At 35.0% G+C, this 15635-nt stretch overlaps 1 protein-coding gene across 1 annotated transcript in view; it reads right to left on the bottom strand.

The window, feature by feature from the left end:
• LOC137956058 (ATP-dependent DNA helicase Q-like SIM) overlaps window positions 1–5394 on the bottom strand; it is a 28158-nt gene extending 22764 nt beyond the window's left edge. The window contains 6 exon segments of the mRNA XM_068803362.1: window positions 2479–2705; window positions 2799–3102; window positions 3209–3398; window positions 3856–3966; window positions 4316–4535; window positions 4681–5394. Of these exon segments, the coding sequence (XP_068659463.1) occupies window positions 2479–2705; window positions 2799–3102; window positions 3209–3398; window positions 3856–3966; window positions 4316–4535; window positions 4681–5305 (1677 nt within the window). The 5' untranslated portion in view covers window positions 5306–5394.
• Window positions 5395–15635: the final 10241 nt, after the last annotated feature.

The raw sequence follows: 15635 nt of genomic DNA, 5'->3' as shown, positions 1-15635 counted from the left end.
GCAAAACCTATTAAAATGTTCAAATCCCAGTAGTTACAACTTACATGCAATTATTCAAAATTTCGAGTGTTTCAATAGACTCCTTCAGTTTGAAGAACTCAAAGCAAAGTACTCATAATCAGAATTAACATGAAAAACTCAACCAAAACGTTTTCTTGGCATAAATTCAAAATTGTACGCATCCTGTCAACTTCTTTGGATATTTCAATCTCCATCTAACCTTTAATCTTTTATTTTCTTTTCTTTTTGGATTAATATCTTTTCAAGGTATAACATCCACATAAAAACATTTTATGGCTAAAAAGTCCCTCAGTCTATAGTTGTATATGTGCTCCCCTTCTCATGCTAGTTGTCTAAAAGTATGACTTGTTGTATGGAAGAAAATTTGGTGTGTGTAGAATTAATAACATTACATGGGGTAAATGGGTTTCACTTTTATTAGTGAGTGGTGTGGGTATGCTTGGTGGGTTTTATTTTAGAATGAGGTGGGTGTGTTTAGTGAGTTTTATTTTTAGAATGAGGTGGGTATGCATAGTGGGTTTTATTTTTATTAGTCAATGGAGTGGGTATGCTTAGTGAGTTTTTATTTATAGAAAACCTCTCATGTAAGGGGTTCTAAAAAAAGAAGGGATAAGTTGGGAGGAAGCAGAATTCCCTAACCAATAACATTTTTGTTGTGCGTTCTCTCTTCCTCCAATGAGTTTTCACTTCTCTCTCGTGCAAAAAACAATTCCTCTCTAATTGAACAAAGAGCAACAAGTGAGAGAGAGTAAAGAGGAGAGCGACCGGAAATGGCAGGAATAAGAGGAAGGATAGAGAAGGGAAAGGAGATTGAAAGAGAACTAGATCGAAATGGATATCAAGGAAGAAGACAAGGCGCGACATCAAGTAATGAAGATCAATGAATTAGAGAGGAAGATCAACATCAACATCAAAACAAAGGCAAAGAGCTGACATCTGAAGATGAGGATGATATTCGTGGACATCTTACAAATTCAAATAATTAATATGATGCTGACTGGCAAATTGTTCGCAACCGTCAACGATCAAGCACATCAACAATTGAGGATACAAACAATTTTTTTCCAGTAAGGTACTTCATCCTTCTGTATTCGAAGAATTACCACTTGCAAAGGAGTTATTATCAGACTTACGGTGAGGAATGGCACTAAAAGATCCTTTATTTCAATTCCAATATCTGCATGCCATTCTTTCATTAAGCAAATTGAAGCCGTCAAGGATACAAGTAATTAGAACAGTTACACAAAGGAATTGTGAACAGATTCTCTGATCTTCTACTTCTCAATTTTACAATACCGAGGAAGACAAGAATGCAAGATCACTCAAGTTAGACAAGGCATAATCATGGGTCATATTTACATCCTCGAGTCTACTAATACTGGGTTCAGATGGAAAATTCTGTTAGATCATCTTCATAATTTTGATCCACCAAAATCAACAGAGACAACATTTCCAATTCCAACCCATTACTTTCCTCCTTCACTACAGAAAAAGGTTTCAAACTCTAATGCTCCAATTGTGACTTCTAAACCTTTGCAAAGCTCTATTGAAATATCTATTCCTAATCGAATTACTGCTGAAAGCTATGAAAAACTGGCTTATTCCATTGTAGCTTAGGTCGATAGTGTTTTAGAGGAGGAATTTAAGATTACAAGTTGGTTAGTTGATCATCTTCATTTACAATATGTTCCACACTACTCTTATTTAGGGAATCATGCTTGGCTAATATCCTTTCGAAATTCAGAAGATATGAACTCAGCACTTAGTATTCACCTTGCACCAGAGCTCAAAATCTCTCATCTCTATGCTAGGACCTCCACTCTGAATAAACCTATTGGTCAATGGATTAGAGTATATGGTCTACCTTTGGAATATTGGCATGATGATACTTTCAATACTATTGCAAACATCTTTGGCAAGCTTGAAAAATTAGACGAGTCAACAAAAAAGAGATATCGTCTAGATTATGCTCGATTTTTTATCATTCCATAAAAACCAGGAAAGAAGGAAGCATTGGTGAAAATTTAACTCAAAAAACAGCTACGAGTGGAATCCCTTATCCAGGTGAGATTTGAAACCAAGGCCTCACACAAGAACAACACTCCCTGTGGTGGCCAGCAAGCCAAAGGACCAATCCGCAATTAATAATGATTTTTAAGTGCTCAACTATCGATATAATTGGAAGTAAGATTATGCAATGACTTTTGAGATATTTTTATTTGAATAATTTAACCCCATTTTTAGATATAACTACAATTTAAAAATGTACTTACTCACTATTGACCAGCTCGTAACTTTTTAACCCAATAAAGACTCACCAGAGTAACTTAAATCAGTAGAAAACCAAACTGAATCAGTGGCTTCCAACAATGGTATATGAAATACAAATTACAAGATTAAAACAAAAAGTTGGACTCACCAGAAGTTTAATTTACGAGGTTAAGAGATGAGGCATACCTTTGCATGATAAGCAGCAGCCTTTACTCCAATGCTACAGAGATATTTGGCAAGTGTCAATGTTTCTTTTCTAGTAGGCACATAAATAATAGTTGGACCTTGACCCTCAGAACCTTGTGGAACCTCCAACAGTTGTTCACATTGGACAGGGAGAGCTGGTCTCTCAGATGACCCAGACAGACCAGAGTCTTCGTAAGGATAATTTGGATGGAACTCAGCAGAAAAAACTATAAACAGACAAAACTGGGATTAATGTATAAAACCTCTATAATTTCAAAATCATCCTTAGAAGTAGACATGATATTTGATAAAAAAAATACCATCCAGATCATCCCCATCCTTGCATAGATCAACCTCATCTTCCAGAAACTCCACAGTCATTTCAGAATTGCCATCTGTTAAACTTGTCTCAGAGCTATTTTCATTGCAAGAATCACTAGAAATTTCACAGTCGTTAAGATGTAGTTCATCTGATATGTTGGACCCATTAAATTGATCCTCTGTTCCATATATCAAGGTGTGAGACTTTCCTTTACTAGTCATCCGTTTGGTACAGTAAGCATCAATTAAGTCTTTGAAGTCCTTACAGTAAGAGGATATGCAGGATGTTCTACTATGCCTCACCTGTAGTAAAAAGAAGTAAGCAAAAGCCTCTGGAAAGATTAAACATAGAAAGAACAGAATTGCAGGGGGAAACAAAATTTAAATGGAGACAAGAAGGAGAGCTCACTGAAAATCGAAGATTTGGTCTGAAGAAAGAGGTAAGCACAACTTTTGTTTCCTTTGACATGTGCAACGATTTGAGAATATCTTCTCGAACATCAGTTGTAGCAGTAGCAGTCAAAGCCATCAGTGGGATATCAAACTTCAACATTTTCAACTTGAAAGCCTTGAAATTTTCTCTTAAAATAGACAATTTCCTAAAACACATACAGTACAACAATAAGAAAACTTAAAAGAGATACTTTCCATTTTCAAATGCAATCCAAGATAACATCTTGAATGAGTGAGTCCATCTCAGAGGCTCCACATATTACTTGTCTTCCAAGAAATTTACACTTTCTACAGCTGAAACCGCTGGAAGCCAGACAACTATATAAGGATGCTCAAGCATTGATTCGAGGATCAAACTGCTTCGTCAATTCTGACAAATAAATAAAATTTCGATGCAATCATTAAATTCTGTTGTTTTACTGCATTGGAAAGACACAGGCCACATTGCTAGAATGTCTTCATCTTAAGATGTTGGAACTGTACACTTTAAGTTAGGATGATTCTTGGTGAGTGTATTACTTGCACAGGTACAAATATAAATTAAGTTGAGTATATTTCATGGGAACAAGGTACACAGTCCACAGGGAAAAAAGATAGAAATACCTATAATCAGGCCGAAAATCATGGCCCCACTTAGATATACAATGGACTTCATCAATAGCAAAAAGTGCAATTCCACGATTTTCTGCAAGCTTTTGAAGTGGTCCTATGAGTCTGCAGGACAAAAGTAAGGAGAAAGAGAGAGAGAGAGAGATAAAGCACAATTTTTTTCTCAATAAAGAACATCCAAAAGAGAGAACAGAGAGAGAAATATAAAGAGAAGGAGATAGAGAGGAAAAGAGAGAAATTTTCTTTCTGAATGAAGAATCTTCGAAAGAGGGAATTATTTTATCCAAACAAAACACATGGCATGGTTTCCGATGGTCGAAGTATGAGTGAATCTATTGCCCCAAGGGAGGGTTTCTAGTGTGAGGCCTTTCAAGTCTCACCCAGGGATATGGGGAGTAGTGTGCATGTGTAAACAATATTCCAAAAAAAAAAAAAAAAAAGGAAAAAGCATCACCTTAATACTGTCTCAGGGCAAACATAGACTATCCCATACAAGCCTCTCATTGCCTTATGTTCAACAGTACTGTCAGTTTGCCCAGAACCAAGAAAACAAGCTGACACACCATGTTTTGCTAACTTTAGACACTGATCATGCATCAAACTAATCAAAGGAGAAATTACGACAACAACTTTCCCTGACAATAAAGCAGGAATCTGAAAGCAAAGAGATTTCCCTGTAGAAAACAGTAACAAATTATGTTAGATTGTATTTAGTTTTTTTTATATTGAAGAGTTGGTCAACAATCAACACCCAAAAAAACATTTCAATAGGAAAAAATAAGATGGATGTGTATCAAACAGGAGTCAAATGGCACATACCAGAACCAGTAGCGGCAAGTACCAGACAATCCCGATTTGCCAGCCATGCCTCAATTGCCTCCTTTTGAAAGCCCTTCAAGGATGAAAACCCAAAATGCTTCTGTAGAATATTTTGTGCTTTCTGTTCCCAATTTGATCCAAAATCTCCACTGGCGCCACAAAGTGGCAAACAATGTTCACCAGGCACACCCTGAAATGGTTCGACCACAGGTTCCACTCTATGGGTGGAATCCTGAAGAGAGGCCTCAGATTCATTACTCAACAAGAACACGGCACCAGATGCACCCACCCGGTTGCACTTTTTCTTTCCATCTAATGACTGAAGATGTTTTGTAATGGTAGACTGCTTCACCCGCTTCTCGGGATACGAACAGCTTGATCTTTTTCCCAAAAGAGAAGCTTGACTACTAGAACAACCTTTGGAACTCAGAGACCGATCTACAGGCTTATAATCAGTCTTATTTTCTGCAGTACTCTTTCCCCAAGAAACATTTAGGATGAAATCAACAGCATCTTGGAGGCACGGACCAACAGACTTTGCAGCTTCTACAGCTTTAGAAAATTCAAATCCCATCTCGACTAATTCAGCGATTATATGATCCGCAGATACATCAACACCATCCATAACGCAAACCTAACAATCGCAATTAAAGTCTCACACTGCCAATGGTATCAGGTAAGCATCCCAGTCTGCGTTTAGCCAATAAATTAAACCTTGTTGAGAAAACTACGTTGAACATGCTAGATTTACCAACGCTTCAATCAAACTGACAAATATAAAGAAAAACTTGGTTAAAATTCTTTAATTCCTGTGAACTTTCAGGGCAACATGTCGCTTGAACGACTCTGACTCAGAAAATTACCCGAAGGTCGTTACCCACGAAAATCAAAACCGCATTGTCATTTGTCAGAACAGCGACTCTCACAAATTATGCAGCTCTGAAGACAAAAAAGCCTCAAGAGCAAGAGGGACAGAGTCTCGAGTACAAAATTGAAAATCCCGAAGCATAGGAAGCGCGACAATTCGCATTCTGCCGCCAAGCGAAGCGGAACAAATATTTGAAAGGGCACAGTGATCCTGGACTGGACGCGCGTTCACCTTTCGTAGTTTGACGACTCGGCATTCGGACACGACTCGACGTAGCCCGATCGCGAGTCGAATGGGGTGACTCGGATCGACCCGCCCAAGTGGGTGGCCGAATTGCCTATGATATTTTCTACAATATAACTCAGCCAACAAAATTAAAAACTTTAAGATATTACAAAATATTAAAATTTTATTCATTAGTGTAATATTTTATATATAATCAGCTTTTAAAATATTCACTAGTAATTATTAGCATACTTAATAATAACTTGGACTATATTAGTAATTATTACTTATTATTTATTAATTATATTAATTACATATTATTTATAAATATTTAGTTATTATTATTAAATATAATAATCAATAATTATTGTTCAAAATTATTGAAAATAAATAAATAAACGATGTATTTATTTTTTATTTATATTACTAATATTAATCAGTAACAATTATTATATTTCATAATTACTATTACTATTACTCTTACTGAATAGTTATCATTTCTATCAATTATATATTTAATCTAATTTTAACTTATTATTATTAGCTAATAATATTGTTGCTCTAAATTATCGACTAGTGATAAATGAAAAATTAGTAATTATTGTTGAAATCTATATTACTAACATTAAATAGTGATACTTATCTTACTTAATAATTACTATTAATTTATTAGTCCATAATCAGTATTAAGTTAATACTTAATAAATATTATTTCTAATATTTTAGAATTATTAGTTATTATTAGTAAATATTATTAAATTATGGATTAAATCCTTTTTCTCATTTTATACTATAGTATAATCTATATTCTAGTCAACTATTTAATTCATAATAAATTAATAATTATCATACTACATTAACTAAACTTAGGGGCAATCAACAAACTTTTATATATTTATAGTTCGAATAATAGCAATAAAGGAAGCAAACAATGTCTTTATTTCAATATAGAATGCCTTAAACACATCAACAAATTTAAATGATATTTAATTAAATACACCCAAGATACTTGAGTAATGTCATGGCTGAATGAAAATACTGATAATATTACTTTTAGGCAAAAGAAATGATCGTATACATCTTAATGAATTAACTAAAATGGTCTCGTAGAACTAAGACTACTTTTTATTGGACAACACAAATCTTATGGTGTTTCCAATTTGACAACTTATTAACAAAAATCAAAAGACAGAGAAGTTGACCCAACAAGCAGCAACAATCTTGTGAATGTTGTTGAAGACCATTGCAATTCCTCTTTAAAAAAATAAAATCCATCTCTTTCAAGGACCCATCCAATCTTCCTCTTCGTTTTGATATCCTAAATCACACAAGTATGACAACAAATGAGGTACAAATATTTAGGTTTTGTGTGAATTTACTAATTGATAACAAAATTGATTAGAATTTTCAGGGCATACATTTGCTTTAGTTAAGGAAATAAATGAAGTTTGAATCGTGCCAATATCAACAACCTTAGAAGATGTACCATCTGCTAAAGGTGACATCGCCTACATTGTCCTTTTAAGACAACACAAGGAAAATAAAATAATTACCCAATATACAAGCAAATGCATTTGAATCCAATACCCACAAAGAAGGAGAAGATGTAAATAACACAAACATAACCATCTATACTAGGGTAGCAACATGCATGGAGGTAGATGCTTGGGCCTTGTGCTAATTGAACTTCTAAAGATACTAATGCACAAACCTTTGAAGTTCATCCTTACTCATAGTAACAATATTGGAGCTTCCGAGGCAATGGGGAGTTGCAATTGTACATTCACACTCTCTAATATCAAACCATGCCTTTTCAAAAAAGAAGTTATAATTTATACTTAAATTTAGTTAGTTTCTTGGACTTTTAAGAGGCACTAGCTAACTTATGTCATATTTTCATCCACCATTTATAATTTTATATTTTTTGAACCCTCTTATATTAAATATTTATTAAAATTTTGATATCTTTATTTAGTTAACTTGCTGCATACTATAATCTTTGTTGTCATCTATTATTTAAGGATATCAATTTGTTGGGGTTTTTCAAGGGGCACTTATATTGTATTACATTTAGGGGGTGAAAATCAATGTCTATGTATACAAGTCTTTAACTTTGAAATCATCTAACTTATCTTGGTTATTATATTGAACTAGTGCCATTACATTGTGAAATCAGTCATTAAGTCTGGATTACTACTTATGGTATAACCTTTAAAATCGTCTATCATATTGAGTTGCTTCGTGTGTTATCCTATTTGAAAAAAACAATCCCACTTTATTGAACCTATATTTAAAAATTCAATTACTTAATGACCTATCGAGTTTCTATTACACAAAGTATGTATTTAGCACTGGTATAATTATTTATTGTGCTTAAATTGTAAAATTTGCTTAATCTAAAAGCTATTACAAAAGGGTTGTACTTGAAAGAAAGTAAACTTGCATTGCATTGGTTAGACGGGTTGAAAGAAGTCCACATGGTTAATAATTAACTACTAACTACTTGGCTATTGCATTCATGAGGGTAAAAGCTAAGAAGCCTTGTTGCTTCTGTGTGAGCCATAAGTCCTTGTGTAGGTAGGCGATGCTAAAAATCTTTGTGAGCTATAGTAAATCCTTGTGTGGGTCCACACTTGTGTAGCTTAATTAATTGTTGAAAAATCCTTTTTTGAGCCTAGACTATATGCTAGATTGATGTTGTAAATCTATGTTCAAGATACCTCACATAATTTGGTTATTATGGTTAATAAGTGGTGTAAATCCCTATATAGGTAGTATTGTAATTGACTTTAGAGGCAATATATTGTAAGTGTTGTTTAACAACCCAAATATAGTAGTTAAACTCTAAGGTCAATACACATTGGAAATGGATTAATAATCCAAGACAGAATTGTGGACTACTATAAAAAAATTTATTGTTATTTGTGGGTTAGATTGATTGTGCATGAATTGAGTGTAAAATTGATTTTGTACATTGAATTGTACAAGAATGTGAACACAAAAAAGATAAATAGAAAAAAAGTAAAAAATTAGTAGCAAAATTTAACAAACCTATTCACCTCTCTCCCCCCTTCCCCTTTCCTTTAGGTTTGTTCTTCATTGGATCTAATACTTTTTTGGAGTTTGATCAAAGAGACACAGTTTCCCTTGGGAGATTGTAGTGCTACACAGAATGGGTTTGATATTGCATTTGAGGTTGTATCTTCAACAATTATTACAAATATTGTTTACCTTCACTTGCAGTGCATAGACCTTACCAATTGTGTCTAAACACATCCCGCTTAATATTCCCATTTTTGTCTGTAGAATTTTTGAAAAAAATAAAAACTTCACTTACTTGTTATAATTTGAATACAATGAGTCTCTATTTATAATAGAGGAAACAAGTAAAATCCAATTACCATTAAACTACCCTTATCCAAATTACACCTAAAATTAAACACTAAAAGATGAGTCATTGAATAATTAAATAATTGAACATAAATAAAAGATAAACATAATTAAAACACCTTTAACAGAGACTCTTCTCTGAGACTCCACCATATTAATTATGGGTCTGTGAGACTTCATGTGAGAGTCATGTAAGACTCTTCCATATATGTTCTTCAACACTCCCCCTCAAACAGAAGTTTATAACTTCAGTTTGTAAAGAAAATTTTTTTGGTCTACAATCTTTATTTGCTAAAAACTTTTCATAGATGTTAAATCTTCTTCATTTGTTCTCCCCATTTCTTGAATATTTTGGTTACATAGGAATTACCACAACATGTGGAGCAAAATATCTTTTTTGAGTACTTCTTCTTCTACTTCTCCTCCCCCCCAAGTTGGGGATAAAAAGGATATAGATACTCAACTTGGACAATACACAATGTGGGAGAAAAAAATCACTCTTAGGCGTATAACAAAGCGCCATATACCAGTCAAAATGGTTATAGTCTGAAACCCACACCGCTCAATTTTAAAGGCGAAAAAATAACCTAACTTTAAGGTACAATAAAGAGACTACTAACTTTTTAAGGATAACTCAAACAAAAATAACCTTCTGGGTGAAGAACAAAAGACTTCCGTCAAGTTGTATGTTGGCCACATTCTTATACTTTTTGGGTAGTGGGTTTAGGCTTATTTTGAAGTGATAAAAACACAAGATGATAAACTGAAGAAATTCTAGAGGAAAACAATTTTAATCGAAAGGAAGCGACTATGCAACACTCATACTTCTGAAGTAATTTTTTTTTTTTTAAAAACAAGGGAGACAATAATAGTATAACTTAATAAATTTAACCAAGTATAACTTTTTTGGGGTGATTACATTTTTTTGGAGTTAACTATGCCTTAGATATACAACCAATTAACAAAAGTGCAAAACTTGAAAGCAACATCGAAGTAAGATATTGCATGCCTTGAATGGCAACATCATGGTAGTGATTAAGGTTGACCAAAACTCTATGATTAGAAGAGAAATTTTGCTAAAATACTTGAATTTTAGGAGAAAAGTAAACTCAATTCATGTCAATGCATAGAGAGGTAATAGGAGTGAAAATAAGAAAAAACGAGGGTTTTTAAGAAAAACTGACCTTTGGTACTTATGATATCAATATCTTAAAAAATATAGCTCAAAACCACAAAAAGATTATTGAGAAAGAAACTAAACTGAAATAGCTTAAATTGATACCTAATTTGACATAAAACTCAATTATTGAATTTTTTATGGCATATTGATTTTCTTCATTTTATAGCTTGACCTTTGTCGACTCCAATGTGAATATCTCCTTTTGAAACTAGACTTCTATACCATTCATCAAAGTATAAAATTTATTAATTAAATATAATTATGTTGAGATAAATAATCTTATATGTTTTGGTCTCTTTAATTTGGTTGAATTGAGTACTCATTCTACTTTTTCCAGCATGACCATTTACTCTTCCGAAATCAATCTCTCCCTCTAAAAAAATTATATGGAGAATTGGTTCGATAGGTAGGAAATAGACTTACATATATTTCTTTTGATATAAAATTTTACATATAAAGTCTCATTCTTGATGGTATAAAATAGCTCTAAAGTTAAAGTTTTTTGCTACTGCTTAAACCTCTCTTGTAGTCTTATCTTTGCAACTTCAATTATCAATTTCTCTTTGTAGAAAACTCTGATTACCAATATTCATTTTGTATTGGAAAGTAGGCTCAAAGATACTTTTTTTAATATGACAAAATGAAGTATGGAGGTGTGAACGCTAAGAAAACAACATGTATTGAAAAAAAAAAAAAGAATACGAACCTAAACTATTAGAGATGATAGATTAGAAAAGGATCACAGTACCTTTGTGGGTTGAACAACTCAACTCACATATCCCACTCTGATACCGTGTCAAATTTATGAAAAAGATAAAAAATTTATTGACTTGTTATAATTTGCATACAATTAAACTCTATTTATAATAGAGGAAACAAGTAGAATCCAATTATAATTAAACTACCCTTATCCCAATTACACCCAAAACGAAACAATAAAGGACGAGTCATAAAACATTAATCAACTGAACATAAATAGAAGACTAACATAACTAAAACATCTTTAATTGAGACATCTCGTGAAACTTCCTCTTGTGAGACTCCACCATATTACTTTTGACTCTGTGAGATTTCTTACTATGAGAGTTATGTAAGACTCTTCAATATCTTATTTTAAACATTATCTCATTTTGTAAAGTTATTAAGTATGAAAACCGAAAGGGCTGGCCACCAATGGAGGAGCATGATCATGAGATTCCTATTATTCACAAAGTGCTGCTGGCCATTGTTCGCCCTTGACAATATCCATAAATTAAAATACTGGAGATAGAGAGACTTTTAAAGCCATTCCCCATACCCAAGCTAGTTTGGGAGGATCTATCTGTGGACTTTATAAAGAGTCTTCCTTCTTCTATTGGATATTCTATTATTCTCATGGTGGTGGACAATCTATCAGAATGTGCTATTTTTTTTTTTCTTAGCCAGTTCTAGACCAATTTTTTTCCCATGCATGTCATTGGTCTGTTGTGCAACATCCCCATATCTCATAAATTGATGGGCAAACAAAAGTAGTTAGCCAGGATCATGAAAAGGATCTGATATGCTTTGCTAGAACCAAGTTGTTCTCCTTAAGAGTAAATTTCTTCCAAGGGCTGAATGGACACATCAAACGTCTTCCTTCTAGTCTGTTTATGGGTAATGGACGATACAGACTCAGCTTTGTGATTTGGACAACGAGTTGAGTGACAAGGATGAGCTGCAATTATGGCACAACCATGCATTAGTGCACAATAGAATGAAACAAATGATATTCAATCACTGAACTGAAAGAGAACTTCATGTAGGAGATTTGGTAAACCTCATCCTTACTGGCAAATGTCTGTGGTGCAGAGACGGAATCAAAAGCTTGCTTTTCGTTGTTTTGGCCCTTTCAAAATTATAGAGCAGGTGGCCACTGTCGCATAATAGTTGTTTGGCCCTTTCATTTTGCTTGCCCAATAGATGCTTTCTTACAATGTAGAAAACATGGTGGCAAATTCAACTCTTATACTATATTCGATACTTGATCCAAAAAAAAATAAAAAAAATGTTGAATTGAGTTCTTCCCTTGAATATCTTGAATTGAGTTCCTCCCTCGAATATCTTGAAAAGGAGCTGGCAGACAGAGAGTTGCCATCAACGTCTTCATTATACACAGGACAATAATGGAGGTGACGATCATCGCTTTGACGGCAGTTATCTACAGGATTGATGGAGACTGCAAAACAAGGCGCAAATGAAAATCAATCACCAACATGCAGATCCCCAGCAAACCCAACTTTGCGAGGCAAGAATGCTTCGTGTGGCGTTCTGTTTCCCGTAATGCTTACGCATTTTTACATAAATTGATAGAAGGAATTTAGAATTTGATCAACTGTCCCCATTCAACAGGTTTATAGTTAGCAAATTCTCATCGACTGTACTTTGGGAAGAATTGATCCCAAATTCCAAATAAAAGAGACTTTATTCTTAGCATTAACTGATTTTCTTAATCCAAAGTTAGCATAAAATTACAAGGAAATAATCGTGTTCTCAATCTTTAGCTTTAACTAAATTCTCCTTAAATTCCCTCCATGCTTAAAATTCTTTACTGCTTTTGGTAACTGCAGGTAAACATGGAAGACACCACATGTTTAAATTCATGTTCTCGACAATACAGAGCTTCTGTGCTTCTAAAACTTATCATCACCAGTTTTCTCCAGAAAAGTTACAGGATTGAACTACAGAAATGAGAAAAGAAAGAAGAAGAAAGAAGAAGAAGCGGCAGCAGCAACAGAAGAAGATGAAAATCGTTTAGTAAAACGGAAAACTACAATTAGCTTGCACTAATAATTTTCTGTTTCATAAATGATGGGGCAAGGTGAGAGACATGGTGTGGTGTATATGTGAAAGAAAGAGAGACAAACAAAAAGACTGCCACAGAAGTGGTCCCTTTGGTTTCCACGACTCTCAGTTGGATAGAAAAGCTAAGCATGTCTCAAAAGAAAGTGATGAATGGGGTCAGCCAAGCATTCGTTCATGTCAGGCTAGCTTTAGCTTTGAAAGCAGCTAAAGTTTAAACTGATATGGCATCGTCGGCCGGCTCAAAACTTTACAGTCTTGACTATGGAGTATCTGAAATGGCCCCAAACACGGAAGAACGTGTTGCCATTTAACCGTCCCTTTCGCTGGCTTGCTTTCATGTATCGATGCTCACGGCTAACAGATACGATGTCAACAAGGTTTGAAACCCTTTGATAATCTTTGTCTTGCAAATATCTCGTGTCTCTGTTGCAGGGCCTCCCGGCATGGCGAAAGAGGAGCAGAAGAAGAGACTCTGGGCCGAGATGTTGTCTGCACTAAGGAGCTGTTGTTAAGGACGAGGAAACGTGTCGAACCTCAGCAGGCAAAAAAAAATCACCGCCGAGACCGGCTTTCCAAATGTTGGAAATCAAACATGCCCACCCACATCACCTTCTCAATTCACAATTGCTTCTGCATTCTGCACCGAGCAAGGGATAACCACTCTCTCTCTCTCTCTCTCTCTCTCTCTCTCTCTCTCTCTCTCTCTTAGCTTAGCTCGTCTGTGGTCGTTAAATTCTGGGTTTTGCGGGCCGCAACCCCTTCTGGATTAATCCCATTGTTCAGAAGCAGAAAACTCATACTGATCCGGACTGATCCGAACATGATTTTCTTCTCCGTTGGGAAAAACACAAATGAACTAATGAATGGGTCTTTCTAAAAAGCTAAAACAACAAAATAGTGATCACTTTTCAACACAAAAAGGAAGAGAATACGCGGAAACCAGCCTCCCAGAAACTGGTGATCTGCTGATAGTCTCATTTAATTAAAGACAAGTTCTCTACATTTGCTTTAAATCCTCTACCGTAAATAATATCTTGCTTCAATAAAACCAGGAATTCCGTAGCTGTATAATTGATCAGAGTTTGTTGTGCGCAGAGAATCGTAGCAGAAATAAGGGAGAGTATATTAGTAATCTGATAGACAAGGTTGTGATTTATGATTAGTTTCTATAAAATCTCAACAAATTTGATCGTGTTCTTCTGTGTTTATAAGTTAAATTATTAAAACTAAAGACTCCTGGATGGTCTCTATCATGCTGCTACAGATAAAGGCTTGACACTTATGAAGAAAAAGGAAACTTTGTTGTGACACGAGACTCCATTTTTTATGTCGGGACATCCATGCTTAACCAATTGCTTTTCCCTTGGTAAGCTTTGGGATGAGATTTGCTGGAACAAAAAAAAAAACTAAAACACCTGAAAGAGAAGGCAAAGATCGATTCCTTGAAAAGAACTCATTCACATAAGGGGAGATGATTTTCTGTTCCGTTTGGATCAGCAAATATGAACTCGGTAATGACCAGGGACCCCTAACTAATTATTGCCCATTGACTTCATAAGTCGATAATCAATATAGATAAACCATGGTTAGAGAGAGAACCTAATTCTGCAAAAGTGAAGAATGGCTAAACAGAGAGGTTTGATTAAACAAAATTATCTTCTCGACTTGGAATTAAGAAGACCCAAGTAAAAGAATTTTCAATTAGTCAAAGTAAATGCACGATCTTGGTCTGGTCATATGTAGTTAGGCGAGTCTGCCTAATCGACTGCCTCCCGCAGGATTAAGAAACCATATTCGTTCCAGAACTTTTTAGACAGAAAACCCCGGAATTTTTCCTTGTTTTCTGCGTTAGACTTGCACTTTATCTGCTTCAAATCTCTGTATTTTCGTTAGAATCGGAGTGGCAGATGTAAGTGAGATGCAATGGCAAGTGGACAACAAATCGACAAGACCATTTACCGGCTCTCTCACGGTGAGCTGTGCCTAAACCAAAGTGTCGAGGCTACGGCGATGTGACATCTGCAAAGCTCTGAAACTCCATTGCTCCAGTAATTGCAGATGAAGAGTTTCCTGGGAAAAACAAAGAAAAAAAAACAACAAAGAGAGGATTGAGGGAGAGAAGGAGAGATGGAGAGATGAATCGTAATTGAATTGGCCAACTTCTTTGTCCGGCTGGTATAGCGGTTTTGCAAGGATTCCTGCCGTGGGGTTGGGGATGAGAGGAAACGGGATTCTAGTCAATCCAGAGCCACGATGAGGTACGTGAGCCATCTCTGGTATTGTCATTCTCACTCGAAAGAGGGTCCCACGTTAGCCACTCCAAAGGCACACAGGAGCCAACCCAGCTCGTCCCGACGTGCTTTTCAGCGCACTCTCTTAAAGATTTTCTAATCCAAGGTTCCTCTGTATATAAACCCTTCCGCTCCCGTCTTCCTTCTCCATCACCTCCCTCCCCTCCACTTTCCTTCT

This window comes from Aristolochia californica, unplaced genomic scaffold, assembly GCF_029961685.1.
Source record: "Aristolochia californica isolate CCGP_79_NKW_82.1479 unplaced genomic scaffold, dmAriCali1.0.hap1 SCAF_2, whole genome shotgun sequence".
Taxonomy (NCBI): Eukaryota; Viridiplantae; Streptophyta; class Magnoliopsida; order Piperales; family Aristolochiaceae; genus Aristolochia; species Aristolochia californica.
Note: the sequence above shows the minus strand (reverse complement) of the source record. Positions and strands in the feature narration are given on the sequence as shown.